The sequence below is a fragment of the Chrysochloris asiatica genome, unplaced genomic scaffold (assembly GCF_000296735.1).
Source record: "Chrysochloris asiatica unplaced genomic scaffold, ChrAsi1.0 scaffold00147, whole genome shotgun sequence".
Taxonomy (NCBI): domain Eukaryota; kingdom Metazoa; phylum Chordata; class Mammalia; order Afrosoricida; family Chrysochloridae; genus Chrysochloris; species Chrysochloris asiatica.
In genome coordinates this window covers 4,159,209-4,175,023 of record NW_006408665.1, presented here as the reverse complement: position 1 = coordinate 4,175,023, position 15,815 = coordinate 4,159,209, and the positions used below count along the sequence as shown (strand labels likewise).

Below are 15,815 nucleotides of genomic sequence, written 5' to 3'. Positions count from 1 at the left end.
TTCCAGGACAAAAACAGCTTCAGTGGTATGATGAAATTCTGACAAGAACTGAGTTAGGTGTCAGTTTCAGCATTCGATATTCATGGACTATGGATCCTATTTTGTAATCAAATAAGTCTAATTTTCATTTATAACTGTGGGTAGAATCTTTTGGGGATTTCTAGTCATTTCCTAGAAGAGTGGAACTCTATAAATTTTGGCAATCAGTGAGGACAGTTGTCACAAGCAAGGCTGCTCAACAGGAGCCGACATACGTCATTCACATTTCCCCTAAAACAATTGTTTCAAACTCATACCACCAATAATAGCTTGTCTAAAATGCCTATCATGAATGCAAAAAAACTTAAACAGGACTATGACCATAGCCACCAGGCTTTATAAAGAGCAACAAGTCTTAGATCTCAACTTTACTGTTTTTGGTAAATGCTGTTCAGTTGGATCTGACTCACAATGACCCTGTGAAGGGTTTCCTATGAGCAGCTAGCGAATTTGAACCACCGACCTCATGGTTCAAACCCACGTTGCAGTCAAGTGCCTTATCCCACAGCACCACACCAAAATTCATTACTCTACTTTACTAGACTACTAAAAAAAAGTTTATCCAACATATTTAACCTTTTGTTTATCTATTAGCTGAACTAGCTAAATTAACAAATTTACTCGTGGAACCCTTATACTAGGTCGCTATGGGTCGGAACCGACTTAATGGTACTTAACAACAGCAATCTTACGTCTCTACTACTTTAACTCAAAACAGTTAAACATGAACCTTTCCTCTATTTCCAAAGATACTGTTTGTATATAAAAAGGGAAGTCTATCAAATACATTTGTCATTTTTCCCCTAGTGAATGAATAAAAAACTGCTTGCTCAAAGATGAATTCCATTCCTGTTTTGAAAACTGCCAGATGGTGTGCTATTAGGAAATGTCTCATTCAGAGTTGTCTTTGAATTCTCTTTTAGCTTTTCAAAGAAGTAAACTGGCTATTTGGGAATAAGCACGAGGCAAAGAACATATAATGGACACTTACATTAGGTTTCAACTCTATTAAGGCATGATGCAGCCAATATATATTTCTAACTACAATTTGCATTACCTGAGCATACATTTTCTGGGTAGATAGGAATAAGTAATCTAGAAACAGCCAATCTATACTTTGTTGCTGTTAAGTGCCATTGAGTCAATTCCAACTCATAGCAACCCTGCACAGGGTTTCCAAGGAGCAACTGGTGGGTGGGTCTGAACTGCAGACCTTATAGTTTGCAGTCCAGAGCTTATCCGTCAGTGCCATACAAGGAGCCTTCTAACTTATGGATCAGGAAGCAATGTATGCATAACGGAATAATCTCTGGAGATGAAAGACTTGGACTCCAGTCCAAGATCCTTCTATTTATCACATGACCTTGGGAAACATTCCTAAATTGTTCCAGGTTATTTTCTGAAGAGCAAAAGAGAGATAAATAATTGCCCTGAAGATATAACACACCTAACTTGTATTATATTTAAATGAGAAAACGAAAGTGCTTTATAAAGCTGTCAATCATTTTACCCAAAAATCCTATGGAAAAGAGATTATATTTAGAGATTACTAATCCATTTTAATCTTTTTGTTTCCTTATTCAGAAATGAGGTTTGCCTCCTAGAGAAAGCAGGATGAAAATAATTAAAATGAGCTATACTTTATATACTTAAGGAGCTCTGGGAGCGTAGTGGTTACGAATCAGGCTGCAACCCTCAAAGTCAGCAGTTCGAAACTACCAGCTGCTCCGTGGGAGAAAGATGAGGCTTTCTGCTCCCGTAAAGATTAACAGCCTCGGAAACCCTGTGCAGGGTCATTATGAGTCGGAACCGACTCCACAGCACATAACAACAACATACTTTATATAGTTCTGTCAGACAGTAACAACAGTGATTATTCCAAAGGCATATAAGAATAGAGAATAATTTGAAACAACAGTGAAGATAAAAGTAATTAAGAAAACCTTAGACCAATAAAGTAGTAAGTTTTCTAAATGAGGTTAAAATCACAAAGCTGACATGGATTTATAAAATAAGTGAAGTATAAGAATAGACAATAGTTTGAATGAATTCACTTCCTTTATTGCAGTAATCTCTGTACAAAGCAGCAACTGCAATATTCAATGTTAAAACATTAGAAAAGCATTTGTGTGATAGTTATAGTACAGTATTATCAAAATATTACATTTTCAAACTTAGTAGATAATCATCCACCAGAGCTCAAATCTTTAAATTATTTCCATAGTCTTTAAAAATATGTCAGAAAGCATATAAAAAGAATGTAAAAGAAAATCTAAAATACAAATATGAAATATTTAACAAATAAATATTTGATTTAATTAGCTGTTAATTATCAGCATAACACCATTTTCTCTAAACCCATTGAATTTTTATCTATAGGATTAATGAACTGTCAAATGCCATTGCATAATCATTTATTTCCAAGTTATTATTACAAATGATTGAGAAAAAAAAAAGCAAAAAAAAAGGTGTTAAAATAATCAAAACTCAGCATAAATAAAATAGACAAGAATAACTTCAAAACTACCTAGTAATTCTAAGAACTGCTGATATTTATTACAGCAGTACAACAACCTTGAAAAATTTTAACCTGGTAGCTAGTGTTAAGCAAAAGTAATTCAATTTTTTAAAAAAGTGAAAAGCTTCTTACATTATTTCACAGACAATATTACCCGACCCCCATGATGCATATTTTAGATATATTTAATGTACTCTGTACACACATGTATGTAGAAACACACATTTGGTTCCTGTATAGCATAAATCACAATGATATTTTCCTCAATGGGTAAAACTTGAAAGAAAAAGAACACAAACAGTAAATGTACCTGTGCACATTTCAAGATAGCAGCACTCAGCTTCATGCCCTATTATCCACTGAAAATTACAAAAATGATATTATGTTTATTGAATAATATGACCTTTTTACTGTATTTTGCCCCCAAACACTGCAAAACCTTCAATAAACGGAACAGGGCTGTTAGTTAACAATTTGGAAAACTTTCTAAAAATACTTCATTTTCTTAGCATTCTTTATTCAAAATTGTTACCAGATCTCCATTTTATATTAATTTATTTATGGTCATGCAGCAAAAATGCTACAGTATAGGAAGTAACATTTATTTTATAGATTTCTATCCACATTCATGAAAAGCTGCATAAATAAATCCTCTACCACTAAAATGTACAAAGAACCACTGAACAGTATGTTAGATGAAATGTTCTCCATTTTCTACCTGAATGATAACTGTGAAGTTACAACCTATACTTCAAACAATCAACTTGCTTCTCCATGAAACCAATTATCTGTCAATATAATTTTGAGCTTATGTCTACTAAAAAAAAGAAAAAATTAATCTAATGATTCTTGATCACTTTAAGTTCCAAAAAACAAGCAACATAAATTTCATTATATACACACACATGCATCTGTGTATGTATTTGTGTATATGTATACACACACACACACACATTAACACACATACAGATATACAGACATATATCCCTTGAAATGTTTTTTAGGAAATCCTTCCTTGAATAAAAAATGAAAATCTTCACATTAATAATTGTGTATAAAGCTTTTAGTAACAGTGCATATGCACTGTCAAAATTGTACTAGTAGACTATGATGTCAAAACAGACTATTGAAAAGCACAAACTGGCAGTTTTTTTAAACAAAAAAGTTTTAAAGTATTAAGAATGGGTTAAATTTAAATGTTCAGAACAATCTGTTCAAACCTGAGTATATTAAGACTAAGTGTACTTGAAAAATGAATGGATGAAGCCTAAAAACATTTCAAATAAGAAACCAGTGGTCCATTTAACCATTTGATGGAACATCATATTTTTTAATGATTTATAAAGGATGGTACAATACAGTGAAATTCCATATAGTGTTTATTGACATATATTAAATGACATTGCTTTGTCTAAATTTCCTCTAGAAAAGTCTGTTTGCATTTCTTAAAAGTCCCTCTGATTTGAGGGAAACTCTAAATTAGGACAAACCTTTCCTAATAAACTCAAATGATATTAAGGATTTTAGTGTAAAGAATAACACGTGATTTTTTTCAGTATGGTATACAGAAGTACTGGATAACTCTTCAACCGTTCCTAATGTTTTAAGAAATTATAAAAAGATATAAACAACAGCCAGTCAGGGAGAGGAGAACAAGATATATTGGGCCTTTTTTCCTAAATCTGCATATATACATATAAGCCTAACTTTGCGGTCACTTTTTGGTTAACATTTCTTTTTCCTCTCGTTTTTCATTAACTGACCTAATTTGTACTTTTAAAATCTAACAGATACCTTTACAAAAGTAATAAAAAACATACAGTACTCAAGACTAATTAATTGGTCAATGGAAAAGAAAAGTAGTAACTGTTTTATTTTAAGTGAAAGACACCAGAAAGAAAAATAGCTGAAGGCAATGTTTGACATTATATAAATTTATAAAAAAAGGATATATGGATGAAATTTGGTTAAATTCAGAAGGCACCTCAAGGCTAAAGGCTTTGTGTACTCCTTTCATCAATCAAAATATAACACACTTTTATTGCTGTTCAAGTAGCAAAGGACAACTTTACTCTCACGAGCATCAGTCCAGCAAGGAATCCTCATTCATTAAGATTGATACAGAAATGACTACAACTGAAGTCTCCATACACGTCACTGGAGTAACTTCCCATGTGCTTTCAAATCAATGAAACAGTGAAAGACAAGTCACAGTTTGCCATTGTGATGGTAACATGTCATTGAAGAGTTCAGTTTTCACTAGGCACTAGGCTGTCCATTGTAGAAACATTTAGGAATAGAAGGTAAGCACACTCTGATGATTCCCACGGACTAACAGGATGGGTGGTAGGTCCTTAGATAGAGCTTCTAACCATGCCATGTAGAGAGCACTAGACACAGCACCTTTTCGTGCAACTGGGAGACTCCTGGTACCAAAAAGAAGAAGGAAATTCAGTAATAATATATTTAAGTTGAGAAGAATAAAAGGTAATAAATAAAAAACAATCATTATAAGTCACAATAACAGCAAACCAATAACCAAACGCACCGCTATTGGGTTCACGTCAACTCATAGCAACCCTATAGAACAGAACAGAACTGTGTCATACAGTTTCCCAAGCTGTAGTTGTTACATAAGCAGATTATCACATCTTTCTCCTGTGAAGTGGATGGCAGGTTTGAACCACCTAACTTTCAGTTCATCTCTGAGCACTTTAACCATATCACCACCACGGCTCAAGTCACAGTAATAACTAAAAATCAGGACAGTTACAGAACACTTCTGAGTTCCGAGAAATTGGGCACATAGAACATTAGTATACTCTCATTCTACTCTACTAGACCAGGACTCCAAGCAGGCATTACCAACTATATAAAAGAAGGGGACATGTATCTGTAGGTGGGAATCTTGGGGGAGTAATAGACAAAAGCCACTTTAAAAATTTAACTTCATGGGTTTATCTCCATGAGGAAGTTTTAACTTTCAAAGTTTAAACAGAGTATAAGTTTTAACTAGTAGCCGTCATACATCACGTACACTACTTAATGGCTATGTTATAATATCTCTAAAGCTGTAACATGTTGAAAAAGTGGAAAAAATTCTAGAATAACAAACTATACTGAATAATTATATTCTTACAAGCTTAAGATTTTTGCTTCGCTTTCCTCCTCCATTAAATGATTTCTCCATAAGCTTAAAGGAAAGTGGAGTCCAACTTTTCCCCTTACAGATACTAAGTCATTATGGGTTTGCTATAGGTAAGATTCAGAATAAAAATGAATAGCCAGAGGATCGTATGATCATCTAGGGAGAAGAGCACAATGAGCAGAATGTGGGACCCTAACCACAGAAGCAGCAACACCAGAGATGGAGGCAGAGATATGACATGGAGAGAGACAGCAGCTGAGGACTCCAGACTCATGGAAAGAGAAAGACTGTGAGCTGGTGGCCAGGAAGCAGGCTTGTAGAATGTACCCTTGGGTTGTTTAAATGATTATACAGTGCTGAGTATCTTTGCGTATATCAAACAAAAAAAAAACCAAATTAGAGGGAATAGAAACAAATACTGTTGAATGATGATGCACAGACAAGATTGTAATCATTGCAATGAAATGAAATATGATGAGTGTAAAACTGATGTGCTAATTGGTTTTGCATTCATTGTCAAAAAGAACATATCCAGGTCAGTCATAAAGTACAACACTGTCTGTGATAGGATAATATCCATGCACCTATAGGGAAGACCAGTTAATACCACTATTATTCAAATTTATGCACCAACCACTAAAGCCAGTGAGGATGAAATAGAAGAATTCTACCAGCTTCTTCAATCTGAAATCGATCAAACATGCAAACAAGATGTATTGATCATCACTGGTGATTGGAATGCAAAAGTTGGGAGCAAAGAGGAAGCATCAGTAGTTGGAAAATATGGCTTTGGAAATAGAAATTATGCTGGAGATTGCATGATAGAATTCTGCAAAATCAATGATTTGTTCATTTCAAATACCTTCTTTAGACAGCTTAAGAGAAAATTATACACATGGCCCTCACCAAATGGAATACACAGAAATCAAATTAACTACATCTGTGGAAAGAGACGATGTAAAAGCGCCATATCATCAGCCAAAACAAGGCCAAGGGCAGATTGTGGAACAGACTATCAATTGTTCATACACAAATTCAAACTGAAACTGAAGAAAATGAAAACAAGTCCACGAGAGCCAAAATACGACATTGAATATATCCCACCTGAATTTAGAGATCATCTGATGAACATATTTGATATATTAAACACTAAAGATCAAGATCACGAGTTGTGGGATAACATCAATAACAAGCAAAGAGTCATTAAGAAGACAAGAAAGAAGGAAAAGGTCAAAATGGATGTCAGAAGAGACACTGAAACTTGCTCTTCAACGTAGAGATGCTACAGCAAATGGAAGAAAAGATGATGTCCAAGAGCTGAACAGAACATTTCAAAGATCAGCTTGAGAAGATAAAGTCAAATACAACAAAATGTGCAAAGATCTGGTGTCAGAAAACCAAAAAGGAAGAACATGCTCAACGTTTCTCAAGCTGGAGGAACTGGAGAAAAAATTCAAGTCTCAACTTTAGTTATTGAAGGATTTTCTGGGCAAATTTTTGAATGATGCATAAAGCATCAAAAGAAGATAGAAGGAATACAAAGAGTCACTGTACCAGAAGGAAATGGTTGATGTTCAATCATTTCAAGATCAAGAGCCAATGATACTCAGGGAGGAAGTCCAAAGTGCATTAAAGGAACTGGCAAAGAACAAGGCACCAGGAATTGATGGAATAAAAATTGAAACCTTTCAAGAAAGTGCGGCAGCACAGGAGGCACTCACTCATCTCCGCCAAGAAATTTGGAAGACCACTATGTATCTGGCCAACTGATTGGAAGAGCTCCAAATTTGTGCCCATTCCAAAGGGAGGTGACCCAACAGAATGCAGAATCATTGGATGATATCTTGATATCCCATGCGAGTTAAGTTTTACTATAAGTAATACAGAAACGGCTACAAGCATATATTGACAGAGAACTTCCAGAAGTTCAAGCAGGATTCAGAAGAGGTCGTGGAACAAGGGATATCACTGCTGATGTCTGACGGATCTTGGCTGACAGCAGAGAATATTGGAAAGATGTTTACCTGTGCTTTATTGACTACGCAAAGGCTTTTGATTGTGTGAGTCATGACAAGCTATGGACAGCACTGTGGAGAATGAGTACCGTGAACACTTAATTGTGCTCATGAGAAACCTGTACATGGACCAAGAAGCAGTTGTTCAAACAGAACATGGGAACACTAAATGTTTTAAAATTAGGAAAGGTGTGCGACAAGGTTGTATTCTTTCACCACACTTATTCAACCTGTATGCTGGGCAAATAATCCAAGAAGCTGGGTTCCATGAAGAAAAATGTGGCATCAGGATTGAAGGAAGACTCATTAACAACCTGCGATATGCAGAGGATACAACCTTGCTTGCTGAAAGTGAAGAGGACTTAAAACATTTACTGATGAAGATCAAAGAGCGCAGCCTTCAATATGGATTACATCTCAATGTCAAGAAAACAAAACTCCTCACCACTGGACCAATAAACAACATTCTTGTCAACAGAGAAAAAATTGAAATTGTCAAGGACTTCATTCTTCTTGGATCAACTATCAACACTCGTGGAAGCAGCAGTCTAGAAATCAAACGACGTATTGCATTAGGCAAATCTGCTGCATAAGACCTTTTTAAAGTGCTGAAGAGCAAAGATGTCAGCTTGAAGACTAAGGTGCGCCTGACCCAAGCCATGGTATTTTCAATAACCATATACAAGCAAAAGCTGGACAGTGAATAAGGAAGACCCTAGAATTGATGCTATTGAGTTAAGGTGTTGGAGGAGAATATTGAAAGTACCATGGGCTGCCAAAAGAACCAATAGATCTGTGTTGGAAGAAGTGCAGCCAGAGTGCTCCTTGGAGCCCAAAACGGCTAAACTTCATCTCTCATACTTGAGACATATTGTCAGGAGGGACCAGTTGCTGGAGAAGGAGATCATGTTTGGTAAGGTGGAGGGTCATAGAAAAAGAGGAAGACCCCCAGTGAGATGGAATGGCAACAATAGTGAGGTTGGCCCAGGATTGGGCAGTGTTTCGTTCTGCTGTGCATAAGGTCGCTATGAGTCGGCACCGACTCAATGGCACCTAACAACAACAATCACTCAGTTTACAATAAATAAACCCACCCACCTAAACAAAAAAATTATATATATATATATAATGTATATATATTATAAAATGAATAGCTAAGAAAATCTTAGCACAGATATTACTTACATGACAATGATATTAGCTGTATTTGAATGTTCTTTTAATAATTCATTTAGCCTGATTTGCCGGTATGTCTGAAATTAACAAAATAGGACAAAGTCATTTTAAGATCAGTTAAAAATGAAAATCTATCATGGTTCATGATTACACATTTAGGTAAAAAGAAACTAAAATGAATTTTGGTATAATAAGAAAATATCAGTTCCCTCTTTATAAACAAAATTGATGTTTTATGTTGTCTATGCATAAATCCAACTTAACGTAGATTTAATTTATACAACTGCTTCCTCTTATATCAAACTGAAGTTCTCATGATTTACTTATGTCTTTAGAATTTAAAAAAAAAATCTATATATATGGTATACTAATGAAAAGAAAGCAGAAAAGAAAGAATACCTTGGTCTTATAAAGTTCAAGCTCATTATCTGTTATCAGCCATGGTTCATCTTCTTTCAACTTATCTGCAATATCTTGTTCTTTATCATCTTCATGAAGTCTATATGGTTCAATCATTTCATCAAAAGCTACAATACTGAAAAAAAAAAACAGGAAGAATATTACCAACTCACCGTATGTTTAACACTCTATAAGAGAAAGATCTTAAACACAAAATTATAATGTGAAAAGTTAGTGCTTCCCATCTCTTATGCTCCCCTTTATACCCTAACTATGACTATCACTTTGGCAATTTATTCAGAAAATAGTAATCTCTGGTATCTCAAACTAATTAGAAATTTAGAAACACAATCACAGTAATAGAATTACAGTTTTAACCACAGCATCCAGTCTCTCTATATCTAATCTATCCTTGTCCCATACCATATATACCCTTAACCTGAATAAATTTTCAACACTTTAGGCAAAACTATCTTTTGAGCAAAAAATCAAATTCTGTTAGTCTTTCACCCCACACCCACAAAGGCTTTCAAGTATCAATGAATAGAAGCAGCGTAAGGAAATGTGAACATTCTGAAGAGAGAAAAGAGCAGAAGTAGCAGAATTAATCTCAACATCTAAAGAAATTTAATTAGATAAAGAATATGAATGGTATTCTAACTCCCTAGAATGACCACATTTTTCAGTACCAACTCTAGTTCAAAGCTCTTTTGTAATGTATGCCACTGAGCTGCTTCCAACTCAAAGAGACCCTGTAAATCTTCACAGGAGCAGAGAGCCTTATCTTTCCAATGTGGCGCAGTCTGGTGGTTCTGAACTATCAACTTTATGGTTAGCAGCCTAACACCTAACCCACAGTACCACCAGGAGGCTTCCAAAAGTTCTTAGAAAAATTCCATTATCTTTTCATTCCATTTATTCATGAATTTTTTGAAACCCCTCGTATGTACTATTTTCTAATTAGAAACAATTTCTTGGTAAAAAACTTACATGGTGTATTTTACAATTTTATAGTTCAAATGAATTATTTATACAATCTCTTATTCAACATATTTTGAAGAAGAATGAAAATTATGTCTGATAAAATAAAATACACCATCATTAACAATCTATTTAATACCATTTCTGGGTAGGCTATTTCCAAAGTGTCTGCTTTGATAAAAAGAACTCTGATTGTCTTTATACAGGTAAATTCTTAGGTTCTTCAATTTTAATAATAAAACAAAATAGTGGAAATAATAATAGCTATAAGGAGCTCTGGTAGCATAGTGGTCACGAATCGGACTGCTAACCTCAGGGTCAGCAGTTTGAAACTACCAGCCGCTCCGCGGGAGAAAGATGAGGCTTTCTGCTCCCATAAAGATTTACAGCCTCGGAAACCCTATAAAGGGTCGCTATGGGTCGGAACCAACTCCACAGCACATAACAACCACAGCAAATGTGGAGTAGGGACTAAGTGGTCTTATGAATGTGGTAGAATCTGTGGGGGTCCAAATGGTTAACTGCTCAACTATTAGCTGAATAGAAACCCAGAGGCACCTCAAAAGACCTCTAGTGATCTGCTTCTTAAAGGTCACGGTTTTAAAAACTCTAGAAGCAATCAATACTTCACAACTGACCTGAAGGCAGCTAACAACAGAATATATTATTGGAAGGGCCAATCTCTGAAGAAGGACATTATGCTTGGTAAAGTAGAGGGTCAATGACAAAGAGAAGATCCTCAGGGAAACAGACTGACATCGTGGCTGCAAAAATAGACTCAACCATAGCAACAAATAGTAAGGATGGCATAAAATGAGCAGTTTTTTATTCTATTATACACAGTGTTGCTACTCAACAGCACCTAGTAAAAACAACACCACAACGAATCTGGGCAGGAACAATGCAAACTTAAAGAACCATATGGAATTTCTGGGGCATTAATGATATTTAGTGGCTACGAATCGGGCTGCTAACCTGAAGGTCAGCAGTTCAAAACTACCAGCGGTTCCATGGGAGAAAGATGAGGCATTCTGCTCCCGTAAAGATTTACAGCCTTGGAAACCCTGTGCAGGGTCACTATGAGTCGGAACCGACTCCACAGTACTTAACAAAAACAACAAATGATATTCAAAAGTCACTTGTAAAGCAGTAACAAAAACTAAAAACCCTTTACACGTCCTTCATTATATGCTATTGTTGTTGTTAGATACCACTGAGTCAGTAACAACTCACAGTGACCCTATGCACAACAAGAAAACACTGCCCGATCCTGTGTCAACCTCACAATCGTTGCTATATTTGAGCCCATCACTGCTGCCAGCGTGCCAATACATCTTGTTGGGAGTCTTCCTCTTTTTCTACGACTCTCCAGTTTGCCAAACATGATATCCTTCTCTAGGGACTGGTCCCTCCTGATAATATGTCCACAAAGTATAAGAGATGAAATCTGGCTTCTAGGGAGAATTCTGGCTGTAAATCTTCCAACACAGATTGATTTGTTCTTTTGACAGTCCATGGTACTTTTAATATTCTCCTCCAACACCATAGCTCAAATGCATAATTTCTTCTTTGGTCTTCCTTATTCACAGTCTAACTTTCGCAAGCCTATGAGATGATTGGAAATATCATTGCTTGGGTCAGGCAAACCTTAATCCTCAAACTGACATCTCTGCACTTCAATACCTTAAAGAAGTCTTGTGCAGATGTGCCTATGCAATGTATCATTTGATTTCTTGATTGCTGCTTCCATGAGTGTTGATGATGGTTGATCGAGCAAAATGAAATCTTTGACAACTTCAATCTTTTCTCCATTTCTATGGATGTTGTTTATTGGTCCAGTGGTGAAGATTTTTGTTTTCTTTACGTTGAGGTGCAACCCATACCGAAGGCTGTGGGCTTTGGTATCCTCAGTTAAGTATTATAAGTCCTCTTCACTTTCTGCAAGCAAGGTTGTTATCATCAGCATATTGCAGGTTGTAAATGAGTCTTCTTCCAATCCTTATGACACTTTTTTCTTCATATAATTGAGTTTCTCAGATTATTTGCTCAGTATACAGACTTAATAAGCATGGCGAAAGAATACAACCCTGGCACACACCTTTCTTAATTGCAAACCCTTCATTGTTCTCTTATTCTGTTCAAACAACTGCCTCTTGGTCCATGCACAGGTTTCTCATGAGCGCAATTAAGTGTTCCAGGATACTCATTCTCCACAGTGCTGTCCATAGCTTGTCATGAGCCACACAATCCAAAGCCTCTACATTGTCAACAAAGCACAGGTAAACATCTTTCTGGTATTCTCTGCTTTCAGCCAAGAACCATGTGATGTCAGCAATAATATCCCTCGTTCCACATCCTCTTCTGAATCTGGCCTGAACCTCTGGAAGTTATCTGTAATGTATGGTTGTAGCTGTTTTGGAATTATCTTTAGCAAAATTTTACTTGCATGGGTTATTAATGATATTGTCTGTGATTTCCGCATTCTGGTGGATCATCTCTCTTGGAATGAGCACAAATATGTGCCGGGAGCCAGCCCCAGCAAACTTATTCCAGGGTTTCCCCGAAGGTTGATGCGGACGTCAGTGGAAAGAATTACACGTAGTCGATCAGTCGCAATGAATTCAAAATCTTCTTAATACATGCTTTATTCTTCTCTCATTCTTTACTGTCCTGCTCATTCTTTACCCCTTGCTCTCCTGCTCATCTCTTCTTCTGCTTCTTTACTCCCTTCCCCTGCTCCTGCTTTCATCTTCTTCTGCTTCTTTACTCTGTCCTCCCTCTCCTGCTTTCATTCTTCTCCATTCTTTTCTCTACCCTACTGCTTTTCCCCCCTATTCTTCTTCCTACATGCTATAGTATCCTCCTTTTTCCTTCTTTAATCTCCTTCCATTTTTTTACTTACTCTTCATTCTCCACCTCCATTCTCTACTCCATTCTACCACATTCTCTTTTCCTCTACTTTTTCCTTCTCTCTACTACTTTCCTTATTCTATCTTACAAACCCCTTATATACCGTTACAAAAAACAATGCTTTCATAGTAATCAATGTCCTTAAAATACAATCTATTCTGGGGCACATTCTTCATGGTCTATGACCCTTAGATTTACAACAAAGATGAGAAGTTACAGACATCATGGCATACTGAGACATCCTGGCACCTTGAAACCTTTTAGTTAAAACATTTGTTCATACATAAATAACTTCTATTCTTTTCTCTGAGAAGCAAGTTAACCTTCACATATGTTTCTTAACCTCTATCTATTGAGTCTTGTTAATTTTAGTCGTTAGGTGCAATTAACTTCTCCATTAACTTCTTCCGTACACTATCTGTTTATAGCCTACAAAAACATCACTTATCAGAACATTTAAAAACTGAGGCTATGAAAAACAACTTCCCTATTTTACTAATCATTAATTTAGGAACATCTAAGTCAAACTTTTTATTTAGTATCTGTATATACCTATAGCCTTTATTTATGGTCTAATTGCTTTAAGGATTCTTTACTGTCTTAAACTAAGGTTACAAGGAAGAATGTTTACAATCACTAAGCCTAAACTGGCAGTAATTCAATTGACAAATCTTGTCTCCTAGCAATCTTAAGAACATTGTTCATGTAAGTATTAAAACTACCTATGATTACAAGTAGAGTAAATGTAGCTAATATATGGCTTCTAACTTTTAATAAAAATATACTAAAGTGTAGGAGAATAAAAATCTCAAGTAAAAGGGATACTATTAAAATCATGAATAAATCAGAGAATGATTCAACAAGAGAAAAATTAACTAGGGGCCTGTGCATAGAATATTTCTTCCTTGTAGCTCTGCTATCCAAGGAAAATAGTTCATTGTTGCTTTGCTAAAACAAAGAATTCTTCTATGCCCAGGGTCCCCGTTGTCTCATTTATTTCAATTCCTCGATTAATATGTCTCAATTTCTTCATTTTAATTCCTTAATTATTATGGCCCCTGCCAAATATGGATCTCTTACAGTCAGTTGGCCAGGTAGTTGTCTTCCAAATTTCTTGGCATAGAAGAGTGAGTGCCTCCATTGCTCCCTCAGTTTGTTTAAAGATTCCAATTTGTAGTCCATCAATTCCTGGAGCCTTGTTCTTTGCCAATGCTTTCAATGCACTGTGGACTTCTGCCTTTAGCATCATTGGCTTCTGATCATATGCTACCTCATGAAATGGCTGAACATCAACTATATCTTTCTGGTACAGTGACTGTGTATTCCTTCCATCTTCTTTTAATATTTTCTGCATCATTCAGTATCATGCCCATAGAATCCTTCCATATTGCAAGTTGAGGCTTAAATTTTTTTTTTTTTTTTTAGGTTTCCTCAGCTTGAGAAATGCTGAGTATGTTCTTCCATTTTGGTTTTCTAACACCAGGTCTTTGCATATTTTGTTTTAATATTTAAGTTTCTCTTCTCGAGGTGCCTTTTGAAATTTTTTTAGCTCTTTGACCTACTTACTTCTTCTATTTGTTTTACAATCTCTACACTGGAGCGCATGCTTCAAAGTCTGTTATGACATTCATTTTGATCTCTTCCTTCTTTCATATCTTCTTAATGACCTTTTGTTTTCTTCCTATATAATGCTCTTGATGTCATCCCATCTGTCTTTGGTGTGTAAAGTATCTAATCTATTCTTGAGATGATCTCTTTAAGTCAGGTGGGATATGTTCCAAATAATATTTTGGCTCGCGTGGACTTGTTTTAATTCTCTTCAGCCTGAACTTGCATATAAGCATTTGATGGTCACTTTCACGATCTGCCCTTGGCTTTGTTTTGGCTGATGAGATGGAGCTTTGCTACCTTCTATTTCCACAGATGTAAGCAATTTAATTTCTGTGTAATTCATCTGACGAGGTCCATGTGTGTAGTCACTTTTTATGTTGTTTAAAAAGGTATTTGCAATGAAGAGGTCAATTGGTCCGACAAAATTCTATCATGAGATCTCCAGCATCATTTCTATCACCAAGGCCATATTTTCCAACTACTCATCCTTCCTCTGTGTTTCTAGCCTTTGTATTCCAATCACCAGTAATTATCAACCAATCTTGATTGCATATTTGATTAATTTAAGACTGAAGTTTATAAAATTCTTCAGTTTCACCACAACTGACTTTAGCGCTTGGTGTGTAAATCTGAGTATTAGTGGTATAATCTGGTCTTCCTTCTAGGCGAATGGACATTATCCTATCACATACAGCACTGTACCTCATGACTGATCTTGGTATGTTCTTTCTGATGATGAATGCAAACGCCATTTTTCCAATTTGTCATTCCTGGCATAAAAAACCATGTGATTGCCAGATTCAAAATGGCTAATACTAGTTCACTTCAGCTCACTAATGCCTAGGATATTATTGTTTATGCATTCCATTTCTTTTTTTTTTTAAATGTTTTATTGTGCATTATATGATAGTTTACATGAGAGAGCTTTAGTTTTACATTCATTCCATCGTATATCATCTCATTGCCATGGTTCCAAACCCCTCCATGCATCATCAACCAACCAAAGGGTATATCCTAG

General features: G+C 35.7%; 1 protein-coding gene across 1 annotated transcript in view; it reads right to left on the bottom strand.

The window, feature by feature from the left end:
* Positions 1 to 4,847: 4,847 nt before the first annotated feature.
* SLC12A2 (solute carrier family 12 (sodium/potassium/chloride transporter), member 2) overlaps positions 4,848 to 15,815 on the bottom strand; it is a 148,457-nt gene continuing 137,489 nt past the window's right edge. The window contains exons 26-28 of the mRNA XM_006870688.1: positions 9,296 to 9,431; positions 8,906 to 8,973; positions 4,848 to 4,983 (exon numbers count right to left, since the gene is read on the bottom strand). Of these exons, the coding sequence (XP_006870750.1) occupies positions 4,848 to 4,983; positions 8,906 to 8,973; positions 9,296 to 9,431 (340 nt within the window). The remainder of the gene's footprint in view (positions 4,984 to 8,905; positions 8,974 to 9,295; positions 9,432 to 15,815) is intronic.